At 43.5% G+C, this 24947-nt stretch overlaps 1 protein-coding gene across 2 annotated transcripts; it reads right to left on the bottom strand.

Moving 5' to 3' along the window:
- Window positions 1-4938: 4938 nt before the first annotated feature.
- Window positions 4939-23045, bottom strand: LOC104661378 (putative pregnancy-specific beta-1-glycoprotein 7). 2 transcript variants are annotated; one of them, XM_030912749.1, is made up of 7 exons: window positions 22888-23045; window positions 21307-21666; window positions 15252-15530; window positions 12387-12665; window positions 11733-11987; window positions 6874-6957; window positions 4939-4999 (listed from the first exon to the last, which is right to left on the bottom strand). In XM_030912749.1, exons 1-6 carry the CDS (start codon window positions 22967-22969, stop codon window positions 6905-6907), a joined length of 1308 nt encoding a protein of 435 aa, XP_030768609.1. In that variant the 5' UTR covers window positions 22970-23045; the 3' UTR covers window positions 4939-4999; window positions 6874-6904. The 2 variants fall into 2 exon arrangements, with proteins under 2 accessions (XP_030768609.1, XP_010360286.1); XM_010361984.1 differs by lacking the exons at window positions 4939-4999; window positions 6874-6957 and adding an exon at window positions 8450-8493 and having other exon boundaries at window positions 22888-22951.
- Between the last annotated feature and the right edge of the window lie 1902 nt (window positions 23046-24947).

Raw genomic sequence — 24947 nt, 5'->3', positions numbered from 1 at the left:
GAATGTTGGCCTGCCTTGCTAGGTTGGGGAAGTTCTCCTGTATAATATCCTGCAGAGTGTTTTCCAACTTGGTTCCATTCTCCCTGTCACTTTCAGGTACAGCAGTCAGTCATAGATTTGGTCTTTTCACATAGTCCCATATTTCTTGGAGACTTTGTTGATTTCTTTTTACTCTTTTTTCTCTAAACTTCTCTTGCTTCATTTCATTCATTTGATCTTCAATCACTGATACCCTTTCTTCCAGTTGATCGAGTTGGTTACTGAAACTTGTGCATTTGTCATGTGGTTCACTTGTCATGGTTTTCCTCTCTATCAGGTCATTTAAGGACTTCTCTAGATTGGTTATTCTAGTTAATCATTCATCAAATCTTTTTTCAAGGTTTTTAGTTTCTTTGCACTGGGCTCATACTTCCTCCTTTAGCTCGGAGAAGTTTGATTGTCTGAAACCTTCTCTCAACTCGTCAAAGTAATTCTCTGTCCAGCTTTTTTCCGTTGCTGGTGAGGAGCTGCGTTCCTTTGGAGGTTGAGAGGCGCTCTGATTTTTAGATTTTTCAGCTTTCCTGCACTACTTTTTGCCCACCTTTGTGCTTTTATCTACCTTTGGACTTTGATGATGGTGACCTACAGATGGGGTTTTGTTGTGGATGTCCTTTCTGTTTGTTAGTTTTCCTTCTAACAGTCAGCACCCTCAGCTGCAAGTCTGTTTGAGTTTGCTTGAGGTCCACTCCAGACCATGTATTCCTGGGTATCAGTAGTGGAGGCTTCAGAAGAGTGAATATTGCTGAACAGCCAATGTTGCTGTCTGATCGTTCCTGTGGAAGCTTCATCTCAGAGGTGTATCCTGTTGTGTGAGGTGTGTGGTGTCAGTCTGCTCCTAGTGGGGGATGTCCCCCAGTTAGGCTACTTGGGGTTTAGGGACCCACTTGAGCAGGCAGTCTGTCCATTCTCAGATCCCAAACTCCATGCTGGGAGAAGCACTACTCTCTCCAAAGCTGTCAGACAGGGACATTTACATCTGCAGAGGTTTCTGCTGCCTTTTGTTCAGCTATGCCCTGTTCCCAGAGGTGGAGTCTACGGAGGCAGGGAGGTCTCCTTTAGCTGCGGTGGGCTCCACCCAGTTCAAGCTTCCTGGCCACTTTCTTTACCTACTTAACCTCAGCAATGGTGGACACTCCTCCCCAAACTTTGTTGCTGCCTTGCAGTTAGATCTCAGACTGCTGTGCTAGCCATGAGGGAGACTCCATGGGCGTGGGATCCTCCAAGGCAGCAGGGGATATGATCTCCTGGTGAACCATTTGCTGAGACCCTTGGTAAAGTGCAGTATTAGGGTGAGAGTGACCCGATTTTCCAGGTGTTGTGTGTCACGGTTCCCCTTGGCTGGGAAAGGGAATTATTCCTTTCCTGCTTTCACTTACTGGGTGAGACCATTCCTCACCCTCCTTCGGCTCTCACTGGTTGGACTGCACCCACTGTGCTGCACCCACTGTCCGAGACACCCCAGTGAGATGAACCTGGTAGCTCAGTTGAAAACGCAGAAATCACCTATCTTCTGTGCTGCTCATGCTGGGAGCTGAAGGCTGGTGTTGTTCCTATTTGGCCGTCTTGACAACACCCCCTCTTCTTTTTTTTTTTTTTCTTGGATTGAGTCTCGCTCTGTCACCCAGGCTGAAGTGCAGTGGCACCATCTCGGCTCACTGTAACCTCTGCCTTCTGAGTTCAAGCGATTCTCCCGCCTGAGTATACCAAGTAGCTGGCATTATATTGCAGGATCTGGCCAGCAGCCCGAAATTCAACAGGGCTCTTTCTTTGTTCCCAGGCGGATAGGCAGGTCAAGAAGTAAAAGACACACACAAGATAGTGAAAGCTGAGTCTGGGGGGTGTCATTGACTTCTGGTCCTGTGATGCCACCAATGCACTGGATATACCAGTATTTATTATTAAGTTTAGTGAGGGCAGGGATAGGTTACTGAGAGATTTAGGGTTGTTTGATTCTGAGGTGAGATGGTCACATTGGGATGAAGTAATTCTTTAACATAACATCAGTAAGCAGAAGTACAGTATACAGAGATAAGAATTTACAACACGGTGTGTGCATCAGCAATTTCTAACAGAGCCTTAAAACAGAAACACAGTTTATCCATAACCTATGATTAGCAAGATATTAATCAGCAGTAACAGTTGCAGTCAAAGCTGGTTGCAAACAATCGATAGAAACAGGAAGTGAAGCTAGATAACCGGTTAAACCAAAAAATTCTCAGAAGGGAGTATGCCTTAACCCTAAAGAGACCTAGAAGAGCCGTGGCAAGATAAGGGCATTTATCACCCTATCTTATCCATATGAACAGGTGACCCTCATGTGTCCATTTATAGGTTCTCCACAAGGGTTACATTCCAATCCCAGAGCTATGAACATCTGCTTTTCTGGGATAGGAATCTTGGTGGTGTGAAACCTCCCTGACTACACGTCCGTTAATAGGCTCTCTGCAGGGGGAAGCACATCACGTGCTGTTGGCTCATTCTGGCAGCCCAACCTGGCACTGTCTTTACACAATCCTGCATGCAATTTTGTGTTTACAATAATCAGGAACATTTCATCTTTTATTCCATAGCAATGGTTTCAGTGGGTCTCCCTACAGGACTACAGGTGCACGCCACCAAGCCCGGCTAATTTTTGTGTTTTTAGTAGAGACAGGTTTTCACTATATTGACCAGGCTTGTCTCGAACTCTTGACCTTGTGATCCGCCCGCCTTGGCCTCCCAAAGTGCTGTGATTACAGATGTGAGCCACTGCGTCCGGTCCATAAACCATACATTTCTTTGAGTTTTTGAATTCCAGCCCCAGAGAAACAATTTGATATTTGAAGTATGGCTGCTCACAAATATTTGCACACAAATAAAAGTGTTTGTAGATTGCACCACATGAGGGAGACTACCAGTATGACTATCAGGACGGAAGTATCAAGAGTTTGGAATATGCACCTTAAGCAAGATACAAACCAACTACAATAGAATAGACCAAAGAAGAATCCAGAAGAGACTAGTCATTTTAACCAGGCAGCACATTTGTTGATTTTTACAACTGAGTCTCTATAATACCCGAGGTATTTATCCATGTGCCACAAGAAGTGTCAGAAACTGCACAGGCTCCCCCTTGTTAAGCTGGTAGAGAGCAATTCTATTTTCTAGCATTGCATGTCTATGTTAAATTAAAACAGGACGTGAGAAGAATAGGCAAGTATAGAAGTGGAAGCCTAAAAAATAACTCCATATATTTGAGGAAAATTTGTGTTAAAGATGTAGCTAACGTCAGCTTTTGGGTGGACTAAAGGATCTCTTGTTATGTAAAAATGTGTGGGCCAGGTGCAGTGGCTCACGCCTGTAATCCCAGCACCTTGGGAAGCCGAGGCGTGCTGAGGTTGGGAGTTCAAGACCAGCCTATCCCACATGGAGAAACCCCGTCTCTACTAAAAATACAATATTAGTCAGGTGCGTTGGCGCATGCCTATAATCCCAGCTACCAGGGAGGCTGAAGCAAGAGAATCACTTGAACCCAGGAGGCAGAGGTTGTGGTGAGCCAAGATTGTGCCATTGCACTCCAGCATGGGCAGCAAGTGAGAAACTCCATTAAAAAAAAAAAAGTGTGGTTGATGTGATGTGTCTGACACTGTTAACTTACTCTCAGAAGCTACTTCTTGTGAAATCCTAAGTACATCATTATTCTGGGAAGCAAAGGAGACAGGCATAAGCAAGGAAAATTAAGAGAGGTAAGAGTCTCATCATGATTGATAGTCTTGTTCTGACATCTTGAGAAAAGCTGTCCACAGTGTAAGGTCATCAACTTGTTTTTGTGGTTTGCAGTTTAGTTGTCTCTAAGTTATAGTGTTGAACATTTGGTGAGCTCTGAGTGGCCCACACCTCAGACACGAGGGTTTTCCCGTGAAATTTACATTGAGTTGTCCACCTCCAGATTATATGGCTTCAGTAACGGAGCTGTTCTTGTTCTAAATGAGTTCATTGGAGAAAATTGAATTGGAAGAACCAAAAGAATTCAGGGTCCAGTCCAGTCTACCAGTGGATTATAAATACTCAAAGATAATGAATAGTGGTTCAGTGTGGTTACAGGTGTACTACAGTTTTTCTTTTCAACATAATTTTTCTCTATATAGGAGTCTCTATTTTTACCAACGATAATTCCAATAGGATGAATTTGTTTGCAAAATAGGTTGAGTCTCACCGAACTTGCCTAGGTATTTTACCTAAGTGCAGCAAGAGTAGCAATGGACCATAGAGGATCTTTTTAAACTTTGCTTTGCTGGAAGATTTTTAAAACTCTCAGATTAAACTTTCAAAAACCTCTTGAGACTAGGAAGCCAAACCAAGGCCAACTTTAGACTTTATCTGCATTCCCTATGGGTTTATTCTATGTATATTCTCAAATACAACGTCCCAGTCAAAGCCTTTGTAATATAACCAATGTTTTAAATGTGTCCTGTTATAAAGAGAGTAGATTCTTACTGAACTTGTGCAAATAACAATATTACCATATGCCTATGAATACTCATGAATAATTTCCCAATTCTGGGGCACTCAGATAGGAAGCCAAAGCAAATGTTTCAATTTTTGTTTACAAAAGTATACTTTACCAAATTGCTGTAAAGTATAAATAGCTTAAAAGGGAAAGTTCATATATCTGGAGAATAAAACATTCAAGGAATCAGCACAATTTCAAATAAAAAATTGTGAAAACATTATCCTTTTGATTATTTAGTCCAATAAATTTGAGTTTTTTTTCTTCCTTTTCTTGAATTTCATGAAGGTAGCATCCTGTTCGTTAAAATTTTGAAAGTTCTCAGAGAGTCCAGTGGTATGATCTTGAAGTTATCAGAAACTTGTATTCAAGAGTCGTTGTCAGAGTCTTTTCCATATATCTCTTTGAAGAAAAAGCAATTTTGGACTGTAGCTGATTGTAAATACTTCGAGGAAGAACCAAAGCAACTGTCTGGGAATGACAAAGATTTAAAATGACTATGGTTAAAAATCTAATGAGATTTTTATTAGGTTTATTATGGTAAAGACACAGCTCACATAGAAATCTCGTTACTTCTGTGGCACATGACACTATGACTGATAACATACTAAATTTCCAGAAATTTTATATAGTTTTTACAATACCATATATTTTATTTTATTTTATTTTATTTTTGAGACAGAGTCTCGCTCTGTCACCCAGGCTGGAGAGCAGTGGCACCATCTTGTCTCACTGCAAGCTCCACCTCCCAGATTCCCGCCATTCTCCTGCCTCAGCCTCCGGATTAGCTGGGACTACAGACACTTGCCACCACGCCTGGCTAATTTTGTTTTTGTATTTTTAGTAGAGATGGGTTTCACCGTGTTAGCCAGGATGGTCTCGATCTCCTGACCTCATGATCTGCCTGCCTCGGTCTCCCAAAGTGCTGGGATTATAGGCGTGAGCCACCGCACCCAGCCTAGGATACTCATATTATTAACATTCCCATAAATATTATTTAGAGAAGGTTTAGCATCACTTATCACTTATTTGAAAATGCTTTATATATATTTTAACATATCAAATAAGGTGGCTTTTCCATTCAGCTTCTGTTTCCCAACTGGATTACTGATTTCTTGGTGTAGCCCATTAATAATTAGGGCCAAAAAAAGTATAGTCTTACCTATGTTGAAAAAGGTCCTTAGGAAATTCCAGTACTTCTAGCTGAAAATCATTGATTTAGTTTTAAGTTCTACCTATTACAACAAGAATTCTTCATCCTCGTTACATGTTTGTAGTGTCAGGGAAGAGTTAAAAATTACCAGTGCTTGGGTCCCTCTCCAGACCTTTAAACCGGAACTCATGGGTGGGGCTTGAGCATCCACTTTTAAAAATGTTTTCCAGTGATTCCAATGTGTAGCTATATTTCCCATCAGATTTCTCTGATTTCCTGTGGCATTCACTTTTTTTCTATTTTGGAATCGTGATTATTTTCAGGTCTCATTTCCTGTCTTAGGCTTTATGTCCCCTGGGGTAGGGACCTTGCCTTCTTCATTTCTGTATCTTTTTTGAGCATGTGAATTGGTTATCAGGAAAAGGTGTCAACCATACATAGGTTGTGTCCTGAGTCTCAGGTTCACAGGCTAATCCTAAAGTCTTTGTTCTCCACGAGGTCAGAGGTTGCTTGTGATGAAGGGTGTGGTTAAGTCTGTAGTGCGGATGGTGGAGGGGAGTTCACCCTGTTTTTAGGCATAGCATTGGAACTAAAAATTTTACATCTATATGGGTGAAGGGGCAGGGAAGTGTAGGAAGACTGTTCTGATTATGATGGAGGAATTATACTAAGAAGCAGACGTAAAGGAAGGGAGAATGAATAGTAAATAGAAAAAATGTGAACTTACCAAATAGGCTAGAGTAGACCCCTGGGGATTCTTGATTAAGTGAATTAACTAGACTTTAGAAAGGTAATGAGACAGTCATATGCAAGGAAGGTTTCAAAGTCTGGAGACAAGAAGTCAAGAAACACTTTGAGAAGTGGTTGAGCTTTATGGGAATGGAGAGAATTACACTATTGAGAGATGTTAAAAATAATGAAGAAGGTTTCACAATGTGAAATTGTGTTTCTCATTTTGAATCTGAGAAACAAATGAGCAGAGGCTAGAGATAATTAAGTCTAAAAGACAGTGGGGTACAGGGAGCATAAAGGCCAGGGAGAAACGGAACTGCAGGAATTAGTGCTGAGAAGCAGGAGTTTAGTAGAAGAAGGAGGCGATCCAGTCCCAGATACAGGGAAATAAGTCTTTTCCCTCTCCCAAGCATGTAAGTTAGTCTTGCAGGAAACAGGACAAGACAAAAGGCCATCATACCTGCCAGTCTTTCTGAAATACAGAAATGACATCACGGCTGCAATATCAGATTAAGGCCAGAAATACACCCTCTTCCTGAAGGAGCTGTCATGGAAAGAAAAGAAAAGGAATGGAGGTGATGTTATTTTACAGGGGGGAGCCTCAGGAACAAGCATGTAACATGAGGTACTCTATAATTGTTTCTTCAAGGAATGCATTATTTCTGTTGGAAATTTGATGGGAGATGATTATATTCTTGCAGTTTTTTTCCCTTCTCACCATGTTTCTAGGTTTTTGATCAGTCCTCTGTCAATTCTCTACTGCACTCAGATATTTCAGAAAGCTTTCAGATGTGAGAAAGGCGGATTGCTATTTTCTATGTCATTAGAACTTTCCACCTTTCCACCTTTTCATGGTTGCATCTTTTTCTCAGTGTCTCTGTGGTGGCAGCCATGAATGAGACCCTGCCAGGTCTCCATGGCAGGGACCTGATTGACAGAAGGCCCAGGTCAGTGCATTTCAAATTCACCACCTCATCTACACAGAAAACTTCCTTTCCACAGGTTCCCAGCAAGGGCGTGAAAGCAAGCCTAGTTCTCTGAGGCTCACTTAAACTCTAGTGGGTGACTGGTTGGAGTACTCCCGATCATCCTTGCAAAAGTCTCTTAGAACTGCATTGATACCTAAAGCTTCTTTCTCTTTCTTTTTCACAGGAGTCTGTTTTGCATAGGGGTCTGTGGGTTCTCCCATACTACCTTCATGCCTGCCTCACTTTCCCTCACAAGTATCTTCCCTGATAAATTATCTTATATGTCTAATCCCATCCTGGATGCATCTCAGTTAGTAAAAACTAACATACCAGGTTTGATTCTTTGCACTTAGCTTTTTTCCTTTCTCTCCACAAGTAGTCAGTAACCATGTACTAGTGTTTTATGTGTTACCTCTTTTTCTCTCTATATATGGAAATAGTTAGGTACTGTTGAAGTGCACATCCTGTGTACCAGGGCCTGTGCTAAATACTTTACCTGTACCTCATTTAATTCACACAATAACCCTGTCAGGTAGACATTATTTCCATCTTGCTTATGAAAAGACAGAAGCTTAGAGTAGTGTAAAATCTTTCCTGGTGTCATATGGCTAGTAATAGGTGGATCTGAGATTTGATTCTGGGACTATTTGACTTGAAGGCTAATGATGATGGTAGCAATATAGCAGCTGACATTGGTTCCTCTGTGTGTGGCATCTTGTTTCACTGACTGCCTTAAACCTTTAAAAGAATGGTATGAAGCAAGCTGTCTCATACTTCAGGATATGAAAGAAGAACAAACTAAACCCAAGCACAGTGAATGAAGGAAATAATATGGATTAGAGTGGATAAAAATAAAATGGAGAATGGAAAAATAATACAGTAAATTAATGAAAGAAAAGTCGATTCTTCAAAATAAAATCAACAAAATTGATGACCATTAACTAGACTAAGAAAATAAGAGAGAAGATTAAAATTAGTAAAATCAGAAATGAAAATGGAGTCTGAGTATGGTGGGTCATATTTTAATCCTTGCCCTTTGGGAGGTCACAATGGGAGGATTTTTTGAGGTCAGGTGTTTGGACCAGCATAGGTAACCCGGGGAGACCCTCTCTCTACAAAAAAATTAAAAACCAATTAGCTGGTCATATTGGCATGCATCTGTAGTCCTTGTATCTTGGGAGACTGAAGAAGGAGAATTGCTTGAGCCCAGGAGGTTGAAGCTGCAGTGAACCATAATCACACCACTGTATTTCAGCCTGGGCTGGCCCAGAGCTATAATCAGTAATAAGATTGAATCAATAAAAGCATTTGATGAAATTCAATATTTTTTCATAATAAAAACTTTCTAAGAATGGAAGGAAACCACCTCAACATAAAGACAATATGTGAAAAACCCAATGCTAACATCATATGCAACGGAGAAAGACTGAAAGCTTTCCCTGTATGAGCAGGAACGAGACAAGGATGCTGCTTTTGACACTTCTATTCAATGTAGTATTGAAAGGTCTAGTCAGAAAAATTAGGCAAGAATTTAAAAAAAGACATTCAAACTGGAAGAAAGGAGTAAAATTATTTCTGTTCGCAGATAACTTGAACTTATATGTAGAAAATCCTAAAGATGTAACAAACCTATTGGAATTAATAAATGAATTCAGTAATGTTGCACAATACAAAATCAACATTCAAACATCAGTCGTATTTCAATACACTAACCATGAACAATCTGAAGGGAAATTAAGAAAAAAATTTTAATTTGTATTAATATCAAAAAGTTAAAATATTTAGGAATAAGTTTAACCAAAGAGGTGAAATGATTATACCTGAAATCCATAAAATATTGCTTAATGATGACATCAATAAATTGAAAAACATTTTGTTTTCATGAATCAGAAGACTCAATATTGTTAGGAAGACAATGCTACCAAAAGTGAGTTGCAGATTCAATACAATTCCTATCAGAATCTCAGTGACATTATTGCAGAAAAGGAAAAATCTGTCCTAAAATTTATATTGAATCTCATGACACTAAATAGACAAACAACTTTGAAGAGGAAGAATGAGGCTGGAGGACTCACACTTCCTGATTTCAGCATTTACTACAAATCCCCAGTAACCAATACAGTGTGGTATTGGAATAAAGGAGGACATAGAAATTAGTGAAATAGAACAAAGAACCCAGAAAGAAATACCTGCATATATGGCAAAATGATTTTCATCGAGTGTGCCAAAATCGTTCAATGGGGAAAGGACAGTGTTCTGACCAAATGATATTGGGAACGCTGGATATCCAAGGGCAAGAATGAGTGGAACCTTTACGTAACACCATATACAAAAATTAACCCACAATAGATCAAAGATCTAATTTAAAAGCAAAAGCTATACAACTCTTAGAAGGAAACATAGAAGAAAAGCTTTCATGATATTGGATTTCACAATGATTTCTTGGTTGTAACAACAAAAGCATAGGCAATAAATAAAACGGATAAATTGGATTTCATAAAAATCAAAACCTTTTATATATCAAAGAACATTGTCAAGAAAGTAAAAAGGCAACCCATGAAATGAGAGAAATATTTGCAAATTGTAAGTATGATAAGAAATTAATTTCCTGAATACATGAAAAACTACAAGTCAACAACAGCAAACATCCAAAAACCCAATTAAAAAATGAACAAAGGATTAAAATAGAGTTTTGTCCAAGGAAGATATACAAATATCCAATAAGCCCATGCAGAGTTCCTCAGTGTCACGAATACTTAGAGATATGCAAATCGAAACCACAATGTGACACCACCTCCCACACTTTAGGATGGCTTTGATAAATAACAATGACAGCAACACAAAACAACAAGTGTTTTCAAATAGATGGAAAAATTGGAGCTCTAGTGCATTACTGATGGGAATGGGAAATGTTATAGCCACTGAAAAAAGTGGTGTGGCTGTTTCTCAAAAAATTAAACAATAAATTACCATTCGATCCAGCAATTCCACTTCTGGACATACTCCCTATAGAATGGAAAGAAATTTGAACAAGTATTTGCACATTGATGTTCAGAGAAGCATTACTCACAATAGCCAAAAAATGGAAGCAACGGAAAAGTCCACTGTCCATTGAAAGATAAGTGGGTAGGCAAATGAAGTGTATCTATATACATCGAAATGCTATTCAACCTTAACAAGGAATAAAATTCCAATACATCGTGCAAAAAGGATGAACCTTGAAGACATTATGCTAACTGAAAGAAGCCAGACACAAAAGGATAATTATTATATAATTCGATTTATAAAAGATAGAATAGCTAGTTACATAGAGACAGAAAGTAGAATGGTGGGGTCTAAGGGTTAGGGGGAGAAGGAGTGAGAGTTGCTGTTTTTGGGTCCAGAGGTTTAATATGGTAAAAGGAAGAAGTTCTGGAAATGGATAATGTGATGGTTACACAGCACTAAATTGCACACTTAGAAATAGTTAATGATAAGTCTTATATTAGATATATATAAAGTGTCCTGGTAGTCTTACACTGTATAAATACACACTTTTTGGCATTGCCCCTTTCCTGTCATGCAGAGCCCCAGAGGTGAATCTCCCTATTTCTCCAAGTGTGCATCACTCACTGTCCTCTGTGCTGTGTCCCACGTGCTGTGCCCACAGCCTTATACAGCTGGTGACTTCAGAGCCAGGACACAGCTCAAGAGTCTGCCCAGAGGCTCCTTCTCTTCTTATTTCCCTGTAGCCTAGGCTTCACTTCAACTGGCAGCTCCATTTAGCCAAATTCAGGACAGGCCACCAGGGCTCTTTCTCCACACATGCTGGTCCCACCCCGGGTGGAGTCAGACAGGGCCAGTCACTGGAGAAGCCCGGAGCAGAGCAGGCAGCAGTCTGAGCGGCTCCTATCTCATCCAAGGGGCTTCCTCCTCTCATTTGGGGGAAAAATGTGAGCTTGTTTCAAAGCCTCAGATGTTCCTTGTAGCTCATGGAGTAGGTAAAAGAAAACAAAGATGTGGCAGAAAGAGATGTGTTGGTGACAGCGAAAAGCAACTTGATCTTGAGGACTCTCCTTCTTGTCCCTCTGTGAAGCCTCTTCCACCTCTGTGAAGCCTCTTCCACCACATAGGGCTCAAAGCCCTGTCCCTACTTTTCTCAGGCTGGACACAAGATCAGCCATGAGAAAACAGAAAAAGAAGGAGAAGAGAGTCTGTAGAGACAAATTGGGAGGGTTCAGGAGGAGAATTTAGGATTTGCTTCTGCCCATTGGACACAGACTGGGAATTAAAATGTTTTCCTGACTCTTCTCTGAAAGCCAGATAGACTCCATCTAAAACCCTATTGCCAATGATGCAGGGATCCACTTACCAGAGACTCTGATCATCTTGAATGTAGAACGTTCGCTGCCAGTGGCTGAGTTACGAACAGAGCAACGATAGAGCCCGCTATGGTTTGTAGTAATTTGGGGGATATAGAGCCTTGGTCCTGATTGCAGAAACTTCCCATTTATCGTCCAAGTATACTCTGCCGGTGGATTAGAGTCCGCGAAGCATAACAAGGAGAGGTTTTGTCCTGAACAGTAGTCGGTCAATGAAGGGAAAATGCTGGGGAGGTCTGGACCATCTGGAGTAAAGGGAATAAAGCCACAGTGATGTCATCCAAGGGAAGGGGATGCTTCTGATCTCTTAAATTGACACAGTCTCCCCCTGAGCCAAGACACACCCTCAAGTCCCAGCCAAACCCCTTCTGTGTTCACTGAGCCAAGTCCTGAGGTATTCACCTGTTTCTCCCATCACAGGTTGTAGACCCCAAGTATCCCATGAAAAGAGCATCCCCTCCCCTTATATTCTTGGTTAAGGCTGTGCCTACCCAGGTTTTCCCATGGCAGGGAGTCATGGCCCGCTCGGGTGTCCAGAAATAGAAGTGTCTGTACTTGGACCTGAGAGAGACTGAGATGCCTGACCTCTGGTCATTTGGCTTTAAGCTGGTGGCCTGGCCCACAGATGACCCAAAGATACTCACAGAGGACATTCAGGGTGACTGGGTCACTGCGCATGCCACCAACTCGGTCCCGTATTTCACATTCATAGGATCCTGTGTCATTTCTTGTGACATTGGCTAGAATGAGGATCCTGTTTTCACCGGGTTGCTTTAGCCTGGGACTGATGGGGAGGCTCTGACCATTTACCCACCACACGTAGGTGTTGTTCTGAGTCTTAGGTTCACATGTTAAGGCTACAACATTCTTATTCTCCATGGGGTTGAAGTTGTTGCTGGTGATGTAGGGCTTGGGCAGCTCCGCTGTGTGGATAACAGAGAGAAGATTGTCCTGTGTGGCAGCTTTGATTCCTCCACAGACATCCTTCAATCAGAATTGGAATCTCCCACCTCTCAGCCCACCCGAGTCCTTGAAAGCCAATAGCTGGTGCGTGTCACAAGACAGATGCATGATGATCTAAGTGCTCAAAGACTGTGAGGCCACGTGCTCTCTCCTAGGGAAGTATAGACTTTCTCAAGTGTGAATTGAGCAGCAGTGTTGGGTCATGGACAGACACATCAGTGGGAGTCACAGTCCCTGGTACACCTCCCAGTCCCTCTCTAATCAGCTGATTGGCTGGCTTACCTTGGGTTCCTTAGCTGGAATGTGCAACTCCTGTGCCCCTTCCAAATTCCATCCTACTTTGTCCCCCCAGATGTGATTTCTCTGCAGCTTCCATTTCCAAGGACATTCTAGAGATGAGTAATAATGAGACTTCCCATTGTCCTGAAACCCTGAAGATACTGAGCAGCCTGGCCTGGGACTGGATGTTTCAGCAGAAATAAGACAGGGGAGTCCAGAGTCAAGCCTGGAGGTCAGTTCAGTCATCAGGCAGTGGAGGCACAAGGTGGGGCAGTGTTTTTGCAGGTGTTTCATGATGACTTACTTGAGCAGTGACCTCCAAAGATAGAGCAGAGTGCAAGGAATGATCTAGAAAGAGTGAAGGGGACAGGCACGAGTTGGTGGCTTTGGAGCAGAACCATGTTCCCTGTTCTGGGTTCTTTATGTTTTCTCTCCTTCTGCAGAGGGCAGGTGAGGCCTATGTGGACCTGTCCAGAAATATATGTGGACATTTGCAAATGCAGAACTGACTAGTGGAAAGGGTGGGAATGTACTGCTGGAAATCTGGATCTCATGGACCATGTGTGTTTGATGGATATGACACAAATCTAGGGAGAACTTTTGCAAATATTTTCTTTCACTGGACACTCTACTCTCCGATTCCATGGGTTTGACGACTCTAGGGACCTCATGGAAGTGGATTCCAGAGTGAATCTGAGAAGAGACTGCTGGTTGCCAGGAGCTGGGAGTGGGGAGAAGCAGAAGTTGTTCATGGGTGTGCAGTTTCTCTTATGCAAGACGGGGAGGTTCTAGAGATCTGCCATACAGTTTGATGCCTACAGTTCACACAAATTGAGTATTTGTTTTGCATAGGACTTAGGACAAAAAGTGTTTTGAATTTCTGACATTTTTTGATTCTGAAATATTTGTCATATACTTACTGGTTTAGCATCCCAAATCTGTAGGATTAAAAATCTAAAATGTTCCAGTGAGCATTTCTTTTCAGCATCAGATTAGTACGCAAAAGTGGGAGGTGATAAGCCAGATATATTATTGCCTTTTTTTTTTTTCCTCGCACCATGTTTCTAGCTTGGTAATTAGTTTTTCATCAATTCCATACTGGCCATGCTGCACTTGTATATTTTTGAAGGCTTTGGGATATGAGAAAGGCTGATTGCTATTTTCTATGTCATCAAAACTTTCCACCTTTTCATGGTTGCATCTTTTTCTCAGTGTCTCTGTCGTGGCAGTCATTAATAAGAGCCTGTCAGGTGAGATTTAGGACAGATTTTTGTAATTCTGCAAAAAATGTTTGTGGGATTCTGGTAGGGGTTGTGTTGAATCTGCAGCTCACTGGGTAGTATTGTCTTCCTAACAATATTGATTTTTCCAATCCATGAAAATGAAATGTCTTTCCATATATTGATGTCATCTTTAATTTCTTTCAGTAATGTTTTGGAGTTTTCAGAGTATAACCCTTTGACTTTTGGGTTAAACTTTTTCCAAAATATTTTATTCCTTTTGATGTTAACATAAATTGAAATTTTTTTCTTAATTTCCTTTCAGATTGTTCATTGTTAGTATGTACTCTAAAGAAAGATCTAGAAAGAGCAAAGGGACAGGCAAGAGCCGGTGGTTTTGGAGCAGAAACATATTCCCTGTCCTGGGTTTTTGATTTTCCCTCTCCCTTTGCAGAGGGAAGATGGCTCTTTACATAGACCCCTCTATATGTTTTAGTGATTTGGGGGATAAAGAAGACTGGTGCTGATTGCTGGAACTTCCCATCAGTCAGCCAACAATGCTCTACCAGTGGGTGAGAGTCTGTGAGGCAGGAGAGCTTGGGGACTTCCCCTGTATGGTAAGAGGTGTATGAAGAAGAAATGGTGGGGGCATCCAGGCCATCTGGAGCAAAGAAAATAAAGTCACAGGTGATGTTGTCAGTGGGAACGGAAATTCCTGGTCTATGGAAGGGCCACAGTGACCCTGTGAGCTAAGTCACAACACTGAAGTCCCAGCCAGATCCCTGCTGTGTTCACTGATCTGAAGCCTGAGACATTCACCTTTTTCTCCCATCATAAGCTGTGGACCCTGATTCTCCCATGACAGGAGCAACCTCTTCTCTCCCATTGTTGATCAAGCCTAAGCCTACTCTTAGTAGTCATGGTCAGCTTTGATGTCTAGGAGTAAAGGTCTCTGTACTTGCACCTGAGAGGGACAGAGAGGCCTGGCCTCTGGCCATGTGTATTTGGGATGGCAGCCTGACTCACAGAGGAACAGAAGATACTCACAGAGGAGATTCAGGGTGACTGGGTCACTGCGTCTGGCACTCACTGGGTTCTTCATTTCACATTCATAGGGTCCTGCAGTATCGTTTGTGACACCAAATATAACGAGGTTCCTGTTGTTTTCAGAGAGCTGCAACTTGCGACTGATAGGGAGGCTCTGACCATCTATCCACCACAGGTAGCTTGCGTCCTGAGCGTCAGGATCACAGGATAAGATCACAGTCTCCACAGCCTCCCTGGGGTTTAAGTTGCTGCTGGAGATGGAGGGCTTGGGAGTCTCCACTGTGCAGATAACAGAGAGAAGATTGCCCTGTGTGGCACATTTGATTCCTCCAAAGACATTTTTCAATCAGAGATGGCCTTTCCCACCTCTCAGCCTACCCAAGTCCTTAAAAGCCCATGGCAGGAGTGTGTGTTACAAGAGAGATGCATGATAATCTGAGGACTCAGAGATTGTGAGTCTGCCTGCTTTATGTGGGAGAAGCACAGGCTTTCTCAAGTGTGAATTGAGCAGCAGTATTAGGTCATGGAAAGACATGGGACCAGTAGTCACAGCCCCTGGTGACTCTATGAGTCCCTCCCTCTCCACCTGCCTGCCTGGCCCTCCCTGTGGTCCTCACCTGGAGCATGCAGTGCTAGAATCTTCTTAGTTTCAGTCTTACTTTGCCCCCCAAGGTATGTTTTCTCTGCAGCTTGCCTTTCCAAGGACATCCTAGAGATGGGTGATGGAACTTCCCATTGTCCTTAAACCCTTTGGGTACTGGGAAGCCTGGCCTGGGACTGGGTACTTCAGCAGAAATAACACAGGGGAGACCAGAGTCAAGCCTGGAGGTCAGTTCAGTCATCAGGCAGTGGAACAAGGTGGGGCAGTTTTCCCAGCTGTCTCATAGTGACTGACTTGAGCCAGTGACCTCTAAAGATAGAGCAGAGTCCAAGGAATGACCTACAAAGAGTGAAGGGGACAGGCAAGAGCTGATAGCTTTGGACCAATACCATGTTCTCTGTTCTGGGTTCATGATATTCCTTTCCCCCTGTAGAGGGCAGGTGAGGACATGTGGATCTTTCTAGAAATACATGTGGATGTTTGCAAATGTAGTACTGACTGGTGGAAAGGGCGAACATGAACTGAGGATGGAAGTCTGTCCCTCATTCACCATATATGTCTGGTGGCTGTTAGACCAATATTTGGGAAGAAATCTTGCAGATACTTTCTTTCATTAGACATTCTACTGTCTGATTCTATGAGTTTGACTACTCGGTGTACCTCATCTCAGTGGATTCCAGAGTGAATCAGAGAGTAGAATAGTAGTTTCCAGGAGATGGGGTCGGGGGAATAGGGCATTGTTCTGTGGGTGTGTGGTTTTAGTTATGCAGGATGAAGAGGTTGTAGAGATCTTCTGTACAGCTTCATGCCTGCAATTCATACAGATAAAGTGTTCCTTATGCAAAAAGCTTAAAACCAAGTGTTTTGGATTTCTAACTTTTTTTTTTTTATTTTGGAATATTTGCAGTAGATGTACTGGGTTAGCATCCCAAATCTGAAAAATTTAAAATCCAAAATGCTCCAGTGAGCACTTTTTTTAGCATCACATCAGTGGTCAGAAGTGTTGGATTTTGGAGCATTTCAGATTTTGGATTTCTGGATTTGGGATGCTCAATTTGTAATACTGTAATTTTCCCATAAAAAGTTGTCAGGAGTTTAGACCTCATGTTATGTTCTGACTCTAGTAACAAAACAAAACAAAATTTGGAGGAAACATTAAAATGTTGTCATAAGTGGAAATTTTTACTGGTGGTCCAAACATCTAAGATCAATTGTTGGTAGTAATATTTCTGTTGATGCCCAATTAAGGTTTAGATGTGCTGTGAATTCCAGCAGGATCATATTATGCTCAAAGAAAGATGCCAAAGGTGATTTGAAATTAGCAAGTCCTTAAGTAGACAGAGTCCTGTTAAAAGGACCGAACTGGCCAGTGTGTCAGTTACATAAAGGGAGGAATGATGCCGAATTAAAAGAAGGGATGTGTGTTATGTTAGTAAATATAGAAAGAACTCCCTGTTTCTAATTTCTGTGCAGAGTTAGGAAAAATGGGGAGGAGCCCAAAACAGGTTTGTGAAATGCTTTCTTCATTTTCTCTTAACCTCAGGAAATACAACTAGAGTTTAAGTTTGTGTGATTTAGGAAGAGTCTAAGTGAGACGTCCATGGCTCATGTGTCCCCCACACGAAGAACCCCACTTTATGAAAATGTCATCATCAAGAGCAAACAATTGTATGTGGCACCAGCAGTAAAACCATCAGGTAGCACCCACCTGGCTACCTGCAACAGGTCCCCAAAACCACCAGTATTCCCATTATGTGTATGTTACAGACTTGGTAGTTGTCCCACAACTACAACATCTAAAAATTGCTGTTTTCAATACAGAATATTAAATATGAAGTTGAATATGTTGTTCCACTTTTTTTCCCCCCACTTTTTGAACTTTCCTGTTTCAGTTTTGGAAGTTTTTATTCACACATCCTCAAGCCAGGGATTCTTTCCTCAGCTGTGTGGAGTCTACCAGTAAGCCTCAAAAGCATTCTTCATTTCTCTAACAGCCTTTTTTTTTTTTTTTTTTCTGAGACGGAGTCTCGCTCTGTTATCCCGGCTGGAGTGTAGTGGCACGATCTTGGCTCAAGCAAGCTCTGCCTCCAGGGTTGACACAAGTCTCCTGCCTTAGCCTCCCAAGTACCTGGGACTACAGGCGCCTGCCACCACGCCCAGCTAATTTGTTTGTATTTTTAGTAGAGACGGGGTTTCACCATGTTAACCTGGATAGTCTCGATCTCCTGACATCCTGATCCACCCATCTAATCCTCCCAAAGTGCTGGGATTACAGGCGTGAGCCACTATGCCTGGCCATCTCTGAAGGATTTTAGTGAGTTGTTGACTTTTGAGGTTGTTCAGCTTTTTACTTACTGTTCGAACCGAGTGACAAATTTCAAGCTTGTTATATGCCTGACAGGAAACCAGAAGTCTCTAGGAAGTGACTGGAGTATGTGAGCTCCATAGTAGGCTGAGGATGGAGTCACTAGTGAAATGGGTGAAATCAGCCCATGGGCTTTGGAGACTGCAGGCCTGTCCAGCCTCTGACACCCTGGTGAGTCAGTGCAAAGATTCCAACAGTGACAGCAAACTAGCATGGCTGACTCCATCTGGCATCTTGTCTCAGGCTGGCTGTCCTCACTCATTCCTGGACATAGGCCAGGCTAACCATGGGAGGAATTTAGTTTATGGTTTAACTTTGAAGCAAGAATGATAATAGTTCCTCCATAACACTAATACTGTTATTTTGCCCAGGGATTGCCTTTGTAAAACTGGTGAAAGACCATGAGAGTAAGATTATAGGAGGGAACTGAATTCTGCTAAAATGTAGGCACAGTTTCTATAATCCCTTACTCCTCAAATGTCATTTGGCCAGAGTTTACAAAATTTGTAACTAATTGCTCCTATAGATAACATCACTATTGTAGAACCTGAGATTGGTCTTTTGAGATGTTTCTCATTCTTTGCATTCTGGCAATGGGCTGACCTCATCCATACCCATGACTAATGGCTCAGCCAGTCACGTGGTCCCCACCTAGAGTCAGATTCAAGCACAAACAAATCATTTCCCTCCGCCTGCATGATTCCATCCCCAAACAATCAGCAGTACCCATTTTTTACTCCTGTGCCCCTGAAACTATCCTTGAAAATCTATAACCCTTGATCCACTAGGGAGGGTGATTTGAGGAATAATAAACCTCCGTCCTCCTGTTTGGCAGACTTGGAGTCATTAAAATCTTTCTTTACTGCAAATCACCATCTGGATCAATTGGTTTTGTTTGTGCAGGAGGTCAGAAGAACTTGTCTGGGAATTATAAGAGTGGATGGAGGAGCTGCCTATCCCTGTCCCATGGTCTTGTCCACAGATCAGCCTCACAAAGGGACAGAGCCCTGGATGGGGATACAGTAGAAGCTCATTTGCTTAGTGACTGGGGACATTGGCTGGAGATGAAGCCTGGCAGGAGTGGCAATTCCAGGTGATTTCTGTGCCTTTCCCATTTCCTGGGAGGTAGGCCAGGCCACAGTGTTAGCAGGAAGGGAACAGAACAATCAGCCTAGTTAGAGGGATTATCTGGAGAAGGCCTAGGTGTGGAGGAAAAAGCTGTGCAGGACAGGGCTTGCCAGTTAGAATGAAGTGGGAGGAAGATGAGGGACCAGAGAAGCAGAGAGAGGCAGAGGCAGCATGGCAGTGAACAGCAGGGGTACAGTGACTTCAGAAACCCCAAGGACCAGGTTCCCCCGGTTCCACAGTCCAGGACCAGGGAGCCCTGAAAACGCTCCAGTGCCCAAAGAGCTTCAGAGTTACACATGAAGTGGGGTGGCTTTATGGGCAAGAGGTAGTGGGGGGATGAAACATGGCTGTCAGCCTCTGAAAGACAAGGGACAGGTGTGGCTAGAACTTCCTAGGATTCTGCATCCAAGATCCAGTCTCTATGAGGTTATGAATCATTAATTTCTTTTTTCAATTCCTTCATTTGTTATGTGAGAGCTTCTGAGTGTGTGTCTCTCACTGGGCCTGTGCTGTTGCAGGGTGTGAGTAGGGAAAGAAAACAAGGTCCTCTCCTTTATCCTGTCATGCCAGTGACATGGACACTTTGGGAAACACAGAATTTCAGGTTCAGTGATAGGGGTTAAGATCTACGAGTTGATGGGTGCTGACGAGTTGATGGGTGCAGCACACCAACATGGCACAAGTATACATATGTAACAAACCTGCACGTTATGCACATGTACCCTAGAACTTAAAGTATAATAATTAAAAAAAAAAAAAAAAGATCTTAGGTGGAGGCCTGGACATTTTTTGCACTGACTCTGATGGTTGAGGCAGGTGATTTAGTTCTGGTGTACAGACTAATCAGCTGATCATTCACTCTCACTCCTCTGAGGTTTGGATGCCTAAGAAGAGAGGATCTGAGCCAATAAATGACTGTGGGGTCCTTGGAATCCAATAAGCCCTCACTTCTGGTGGAGGAGAGGATGGGCCTGTGGCTGCGGACAGACCTCATATGACCCTGATCTGCCTTTTGTGTTTGTGTGACTCTGGTTCAGTGACTGTGCCTTCCTGTGCCTCAGTTTTTTCTCAGTCAAATAAGCTAAATGGCAAATGGACGGTGGCTTTTCATGCTATCTGTGAATAAATTGTAAATTCTTCACAGTCACCTGACCTAATGCTTGGCACAGTGGAGTTGTTCACACAAACAGCATTTACTATTATTCACTTCCATGAGAGAGCACCTTTAGGTCAGATTCCTGTGGACAAGCTGCTGCCAGGTACATTTTCTCTCTTCTGTTTCTGCTTCTGTGGACATTAGAGTTTCTTTGGAGTGTCCTAAGCCTCACAAGACAGTTGGCTGATGGCCTACAAATCTTGTCTTTCTGTCCTTTCCACTCTGGGTCTCTGGTGAAGAAAGCTCTGTCTTTGCCTAGATGAGGCTCTGGAGGCTGAGCCCTGGCTGGTGAGCAGCTCCAGGAGACACAGTCCTCAGACAGCTGGTAAATCCTTGGTCCCAGTAAGCCCTGCCACAACCCAGCCCTGGCACAGGCTCCTCAGCTTTATCTGGAGTAAGGATTTAGGGACAGGGGTCTGGGGTTGAGGCTTCTAGGGCTGAGCTTCTCTGAGAGTATCTCATAGGGCCTCTTAGGCAAAGCCCTACTCAGTTCTCCAGGGTCTTTCTCAGGGTCAAATTTATGAAGAGGGCATGAGGTGCTTGGCTGAGACTGATCTGCTGAGCACCCCCCATCAGACTGTCCTTCCTGTGCAGCAAGTGTTTGCAGGGTCTGGAGGCAGGAAAGTAATTCTAATCTGTTGTAGTTCGTCTACTCTGTGTGTGTCCTGCACTAAATGCCAAAACCCCAACATGGGTCATAATGCAGAGAGGGACACAGGCACATTCCAGGCCTGATCATACTATGTGTGCAAAGTAGAAGTGACCCCCACCCCCCAACACCCTGGGATCATGTGGAATCACTCACGGTATAAGGTGAAATGTCCAGTTACTCCTTCAGTCCTATTACCTAGCTTCATGATTTGTATGGTGTAGGATCCTGTGTTCTTCTGGGTGACATTCTGAATCAGCAGGGATGCATTGGAATATACTGTTTCTCGTCCACTGTGTGCAGGCCCAAATATATTTGCTTCAGCCTCCATTACATATCCCGTAATGTAATGGTGGAAGTCGATTATTTGCCCTTTGTACCAGATGTAGGCAGCAACATTCTGGGGCAAATTGTGGACAAGTAGAAGAACATCCTTCCCCTCAGAAACTTTGTTTGGCTGTGCTTCAATCATGACTTGGGCAGCGGTGGGCGGGTTCCAGAAGATTAAAAGTGATGCTAGGAGGTGGAGAGAGCATCAGTCAATATTGAGACCTATGTAATGCAGTGAAAAGATGGGGCCCTGGGTCCTGAGAGGATCTCTTCAGTCATCAGCCTTGAAAACACACACACACACACACTCACAAACACATACACCTTTTGTGTGTGTGTGTGTTTGTGAGTGTGTGTGTGTCCTACTGTCCTACTGGGTCAAGGTCAGCAGCACGACCCCCATTCCTTCAACACTTCTGACCTTGGCATTTTTCTGTTTGGAATCCTCTTCTGCAGGGGTCTGCACAGCTCTCTCCATACTGCCTTCAGGTCCTGCTCGCATCAGGGCATCCTTAGACTTCTTTGCTGACACTTCCTTCGGAGACCTTGGGTCTTCCCTTTCTGACTTTCCCTGCTCTGCTCCCTCCAGAGCTCTTTTCAACATCTGACCTCACATTCTAGATCTCTTTGCATGTCTGTCTTCCTCCCCATGACAGCATGAGCTCCACAAGGACAAGGACTTTTGATCTTGGTTGTACCCCAGTGCCTTGGAGAGGCTGTAGACTCCTGTAGATGTGAGAGTTCCCAGGGTCCTCCGTGCCCGGGGTATTTTTTTTTGTCTTTCTCCAATTGTTGAGGTTTTTTGCTGAGGACAGTGTTTCATGCCCTGCTTATATTTTCATTTTAAATGTCATCTGATAACAGTTATTATTATCATTTTTCAAAATGTGGTATCCAGTGATGACTAACCAGTGAAAAAGAACACTTGAGATTTTCCTACCTCTTACCAATTCCAGTGCAATGTGATTTTCCTGTTTTGACCCCTGTCCCTCTCTGGTATAACCCTATCCAGGCTCCAACAGAGCCTTCTTTCCTGTATTTTTTTTTTTTTTTCCTTTTTGAGACGGAGTCTTGTACTGTCACCCAGGCTGGCAGGCAGTGGCGCCATCGTGGCTCACTGCAACGTCTGCCTCCCAGGTTCATGCAATTCTCCTGCCTCAGCCTCCCGAGTAGCTAGGATTACAGGAGCACACCACCACACCTGGTTAATTTTTTGTATTTTTAGTAGAGAGGTGACTTCACTGTGTTGACCAGACTGGTCTTGATCTCCTGACCTTGTGATCCGCCCACCTCAGCCTCCCAAAGTGCTGGCTTCTTTTATTTTTTAGAACCACATCCTCTCCAGGAAACCCCATCCAATCATTCTGCTTCCTCCTCCTGTCCTCTCCCAGGAAGTTCTCTCTTTACCTGTGAGCAGGAGCTCCTTCCAGGTGATGTGTAGTGTGTAGGGAGGTGCTGAGTGGCGCCCCATGGCCTGTGCTGCCTGCATGTTCTCCTCTCTGGAGATGAGCCTGAGATCCAGAAACTTTCTGAGCACGGCTGTCAGCTGTGCTGTTGTCCTTCCTCCTTCTGTGCTGAGCCTCTTCCCAGGGCAGGAGCACTTCTCAGGCTCATGGGCGGGGTCTGTGCCCAGGACACCTCTCTGTCCCCTCCCCTCTCTGTCCAGCCTTCTTGTCCCTCCTTCTCTTTTTCCTTTTGTCTGTGTGTCAGGTCTCTGGGAATTGTGGAGGCCTCTACCTTGTTCAGCAGTGATTCTGTCACCAAACCTCGACACACACTATGTGCAGAAACACAAACACACACACAAAAGAGATGCACACAGACACACACAGTCACACACATACCCTGTAGATTGGGCAAGCACAGTCCTGGGCCTCAGCCTCCTGCTGTCCCCATGGCTCTGGGTCGGTGCACATTCATGCCTTTTGCTCTCTTTCCTCCCCTTCTGGCTCTCCCCTTCAGTGCAGGAGGCTGGAGCTGCACCAGGTCCCTGTCACAGGGACACCCCTTTGTGCTGTGGGTGAGCTGTGTGTTGCCTGGTGTGAGGGACCCTTCCTTTCTCTAATTGTGTCTAGCTTGGCTGCAGCTTCCAAGGATGGACATTCAGGACCTGGGTGTCCCAGAGGAAACTGTCCTTCCTGGAGGTGTGCAGGGTGAATCTCTCATGCTCCTTGGGAGGAGAGGCCTGTGCTGGTTGCTCAGTGGGGGCTGTTAGTCCCATGGTCAAAGGGACAGTTCTCAGTCACTCTATTGCTCCCTGGGGTCTGGTGGCTGAGCTGGGGCTCAGGGTTTCTCATTTCTTCCTGACCATCTTTGGTGTCCTCTCTTCTCTGCCCAGCTGATTGTCCTGTGGACACCACACCTTCCCCATGGTGGTGCAGGAGGAAGTGGGGAGTTACCCAGGAACGCTGTGGAACATGGCTCATTGAGATGCAGGAACAGGAGCCTGGGACAGAGCAGTGGTTCAGAGCTGGAAAGATTCATCCTGACTTACTCCGTGGTCTTGATGGGCTCAGTCCTCCATGTGCTGATGTTATGCCCAGACCGTTTATTCCCCGAAGAAGACCACCAGAGTCCAGAGTCAAAGCCAAGCGGCAAGGATCTTTAATGCAAGTTCGAACTTGGTCCCTCCGTTCTACAACATACAAGAGGGCCCCGAATGATGCATGTGCCCGCTTTTTATAGCCTGATGCATACAGGATATGTAAGGTTACAGAAGTACAAAGGAATTCTTTTGGTTGCAGCATCACAACTGGTAATTGGTTAATATTTTAAGTTATACAATTAACAGTTTTCTATTTGTTCCCGTGCATTTAGTAAAACTACAAACGGTTGTGACCTTATCAGGGGCTCAGGAAGTTGGGACAAATAGAGGAATGTGTTTGTACTGGGCCCAGGACTAAGATGTATGGCAGACACCGGTAATTAGAACAGAACAGAGCAGGACAGAGACTTTCACAACGTTTGTCCTTACAATGTCTGGAGTCTATAGATAAGCTAATCGGTTAGGTCCAGGGTCGATCTTTAACTAGCTCAGGGTGCCGCCCGGGCTGTCAGGGTGCCGCCCAGGCTGTTTGCCTGTGGACTTCATTTCTGCCTTTTAGTTTTTTTCATTTGATCTATTTCATTCCTCCCTTTCTCAGGTACATCTGGAGCCAATCTTGGGTCTTATAAGTCTGATTCTGTTTCAGCGTTTACAGGTTGGTATTGGGCTCTGAGGACCATGAGCTGTATGGTGTCAAACCTTTCCCTGACAAACCGCAAAATTCTGTTAATAACACAAGGTCCTACGGTAAACAGAAATAGTAGACTTAGCAGGGGTCCAAGGAAGTTGGCTAACAGGGGAAACATAGAGGAATTTTACCATTGTCATCATGACACTGAGATTACAAACTTTACAAAGTAATAGAATATTACAAAGTAAGTGGGGGCAGGATAAGAGCACAGGATGGTGTTATCATTAAAAG

The sequence above is a fragment of the Rhinopithecus roxellana genome, chromosome 12 (assembly GCF_007565055.1).
Source record: "Rhinopithecus roxellana isolate Shanxi Qingling chromosome 12, ASM756505v1, whole genome shotgun sequence".
NCBI lineage: Eukaryota > Metazoa > Chordata > Mammalia > Primates > Cercopithecidae > Rhinopithecus > Rhinopithecus roxellana.
This window is presented reverse-complemented; position numbering and strand designations above follow the sequence as displayed.

What these genes read in the sequence shown, in the direction of transcription:
- LOC104661378 (XM_030912749.1), bottom strand. Translation starts at nt 22,969, where the DNA reads ATGCAGGCAGCACAGGCCATGGGGCGCCACTCAGCACCTCCCTACACA. An exon ending in GAAGGAGCTCCTGCTCACAG is followed by an intron (nt 21,667 to 22,887) that starts GTAAAGAGAGAA and finishes TCCACCTCCTAG; the next exon opens with CATCACTTTTAATCTTCTGG. An exon ending in AGTCACCCTGAATCTCCTCT is followed by an intron (nt 12,666 to 15,251) that starts GTGAGTATCTTC and finishes TTATCCACACAG; the next exon opens with CGGAGCTGCCCAAGCCCTAC.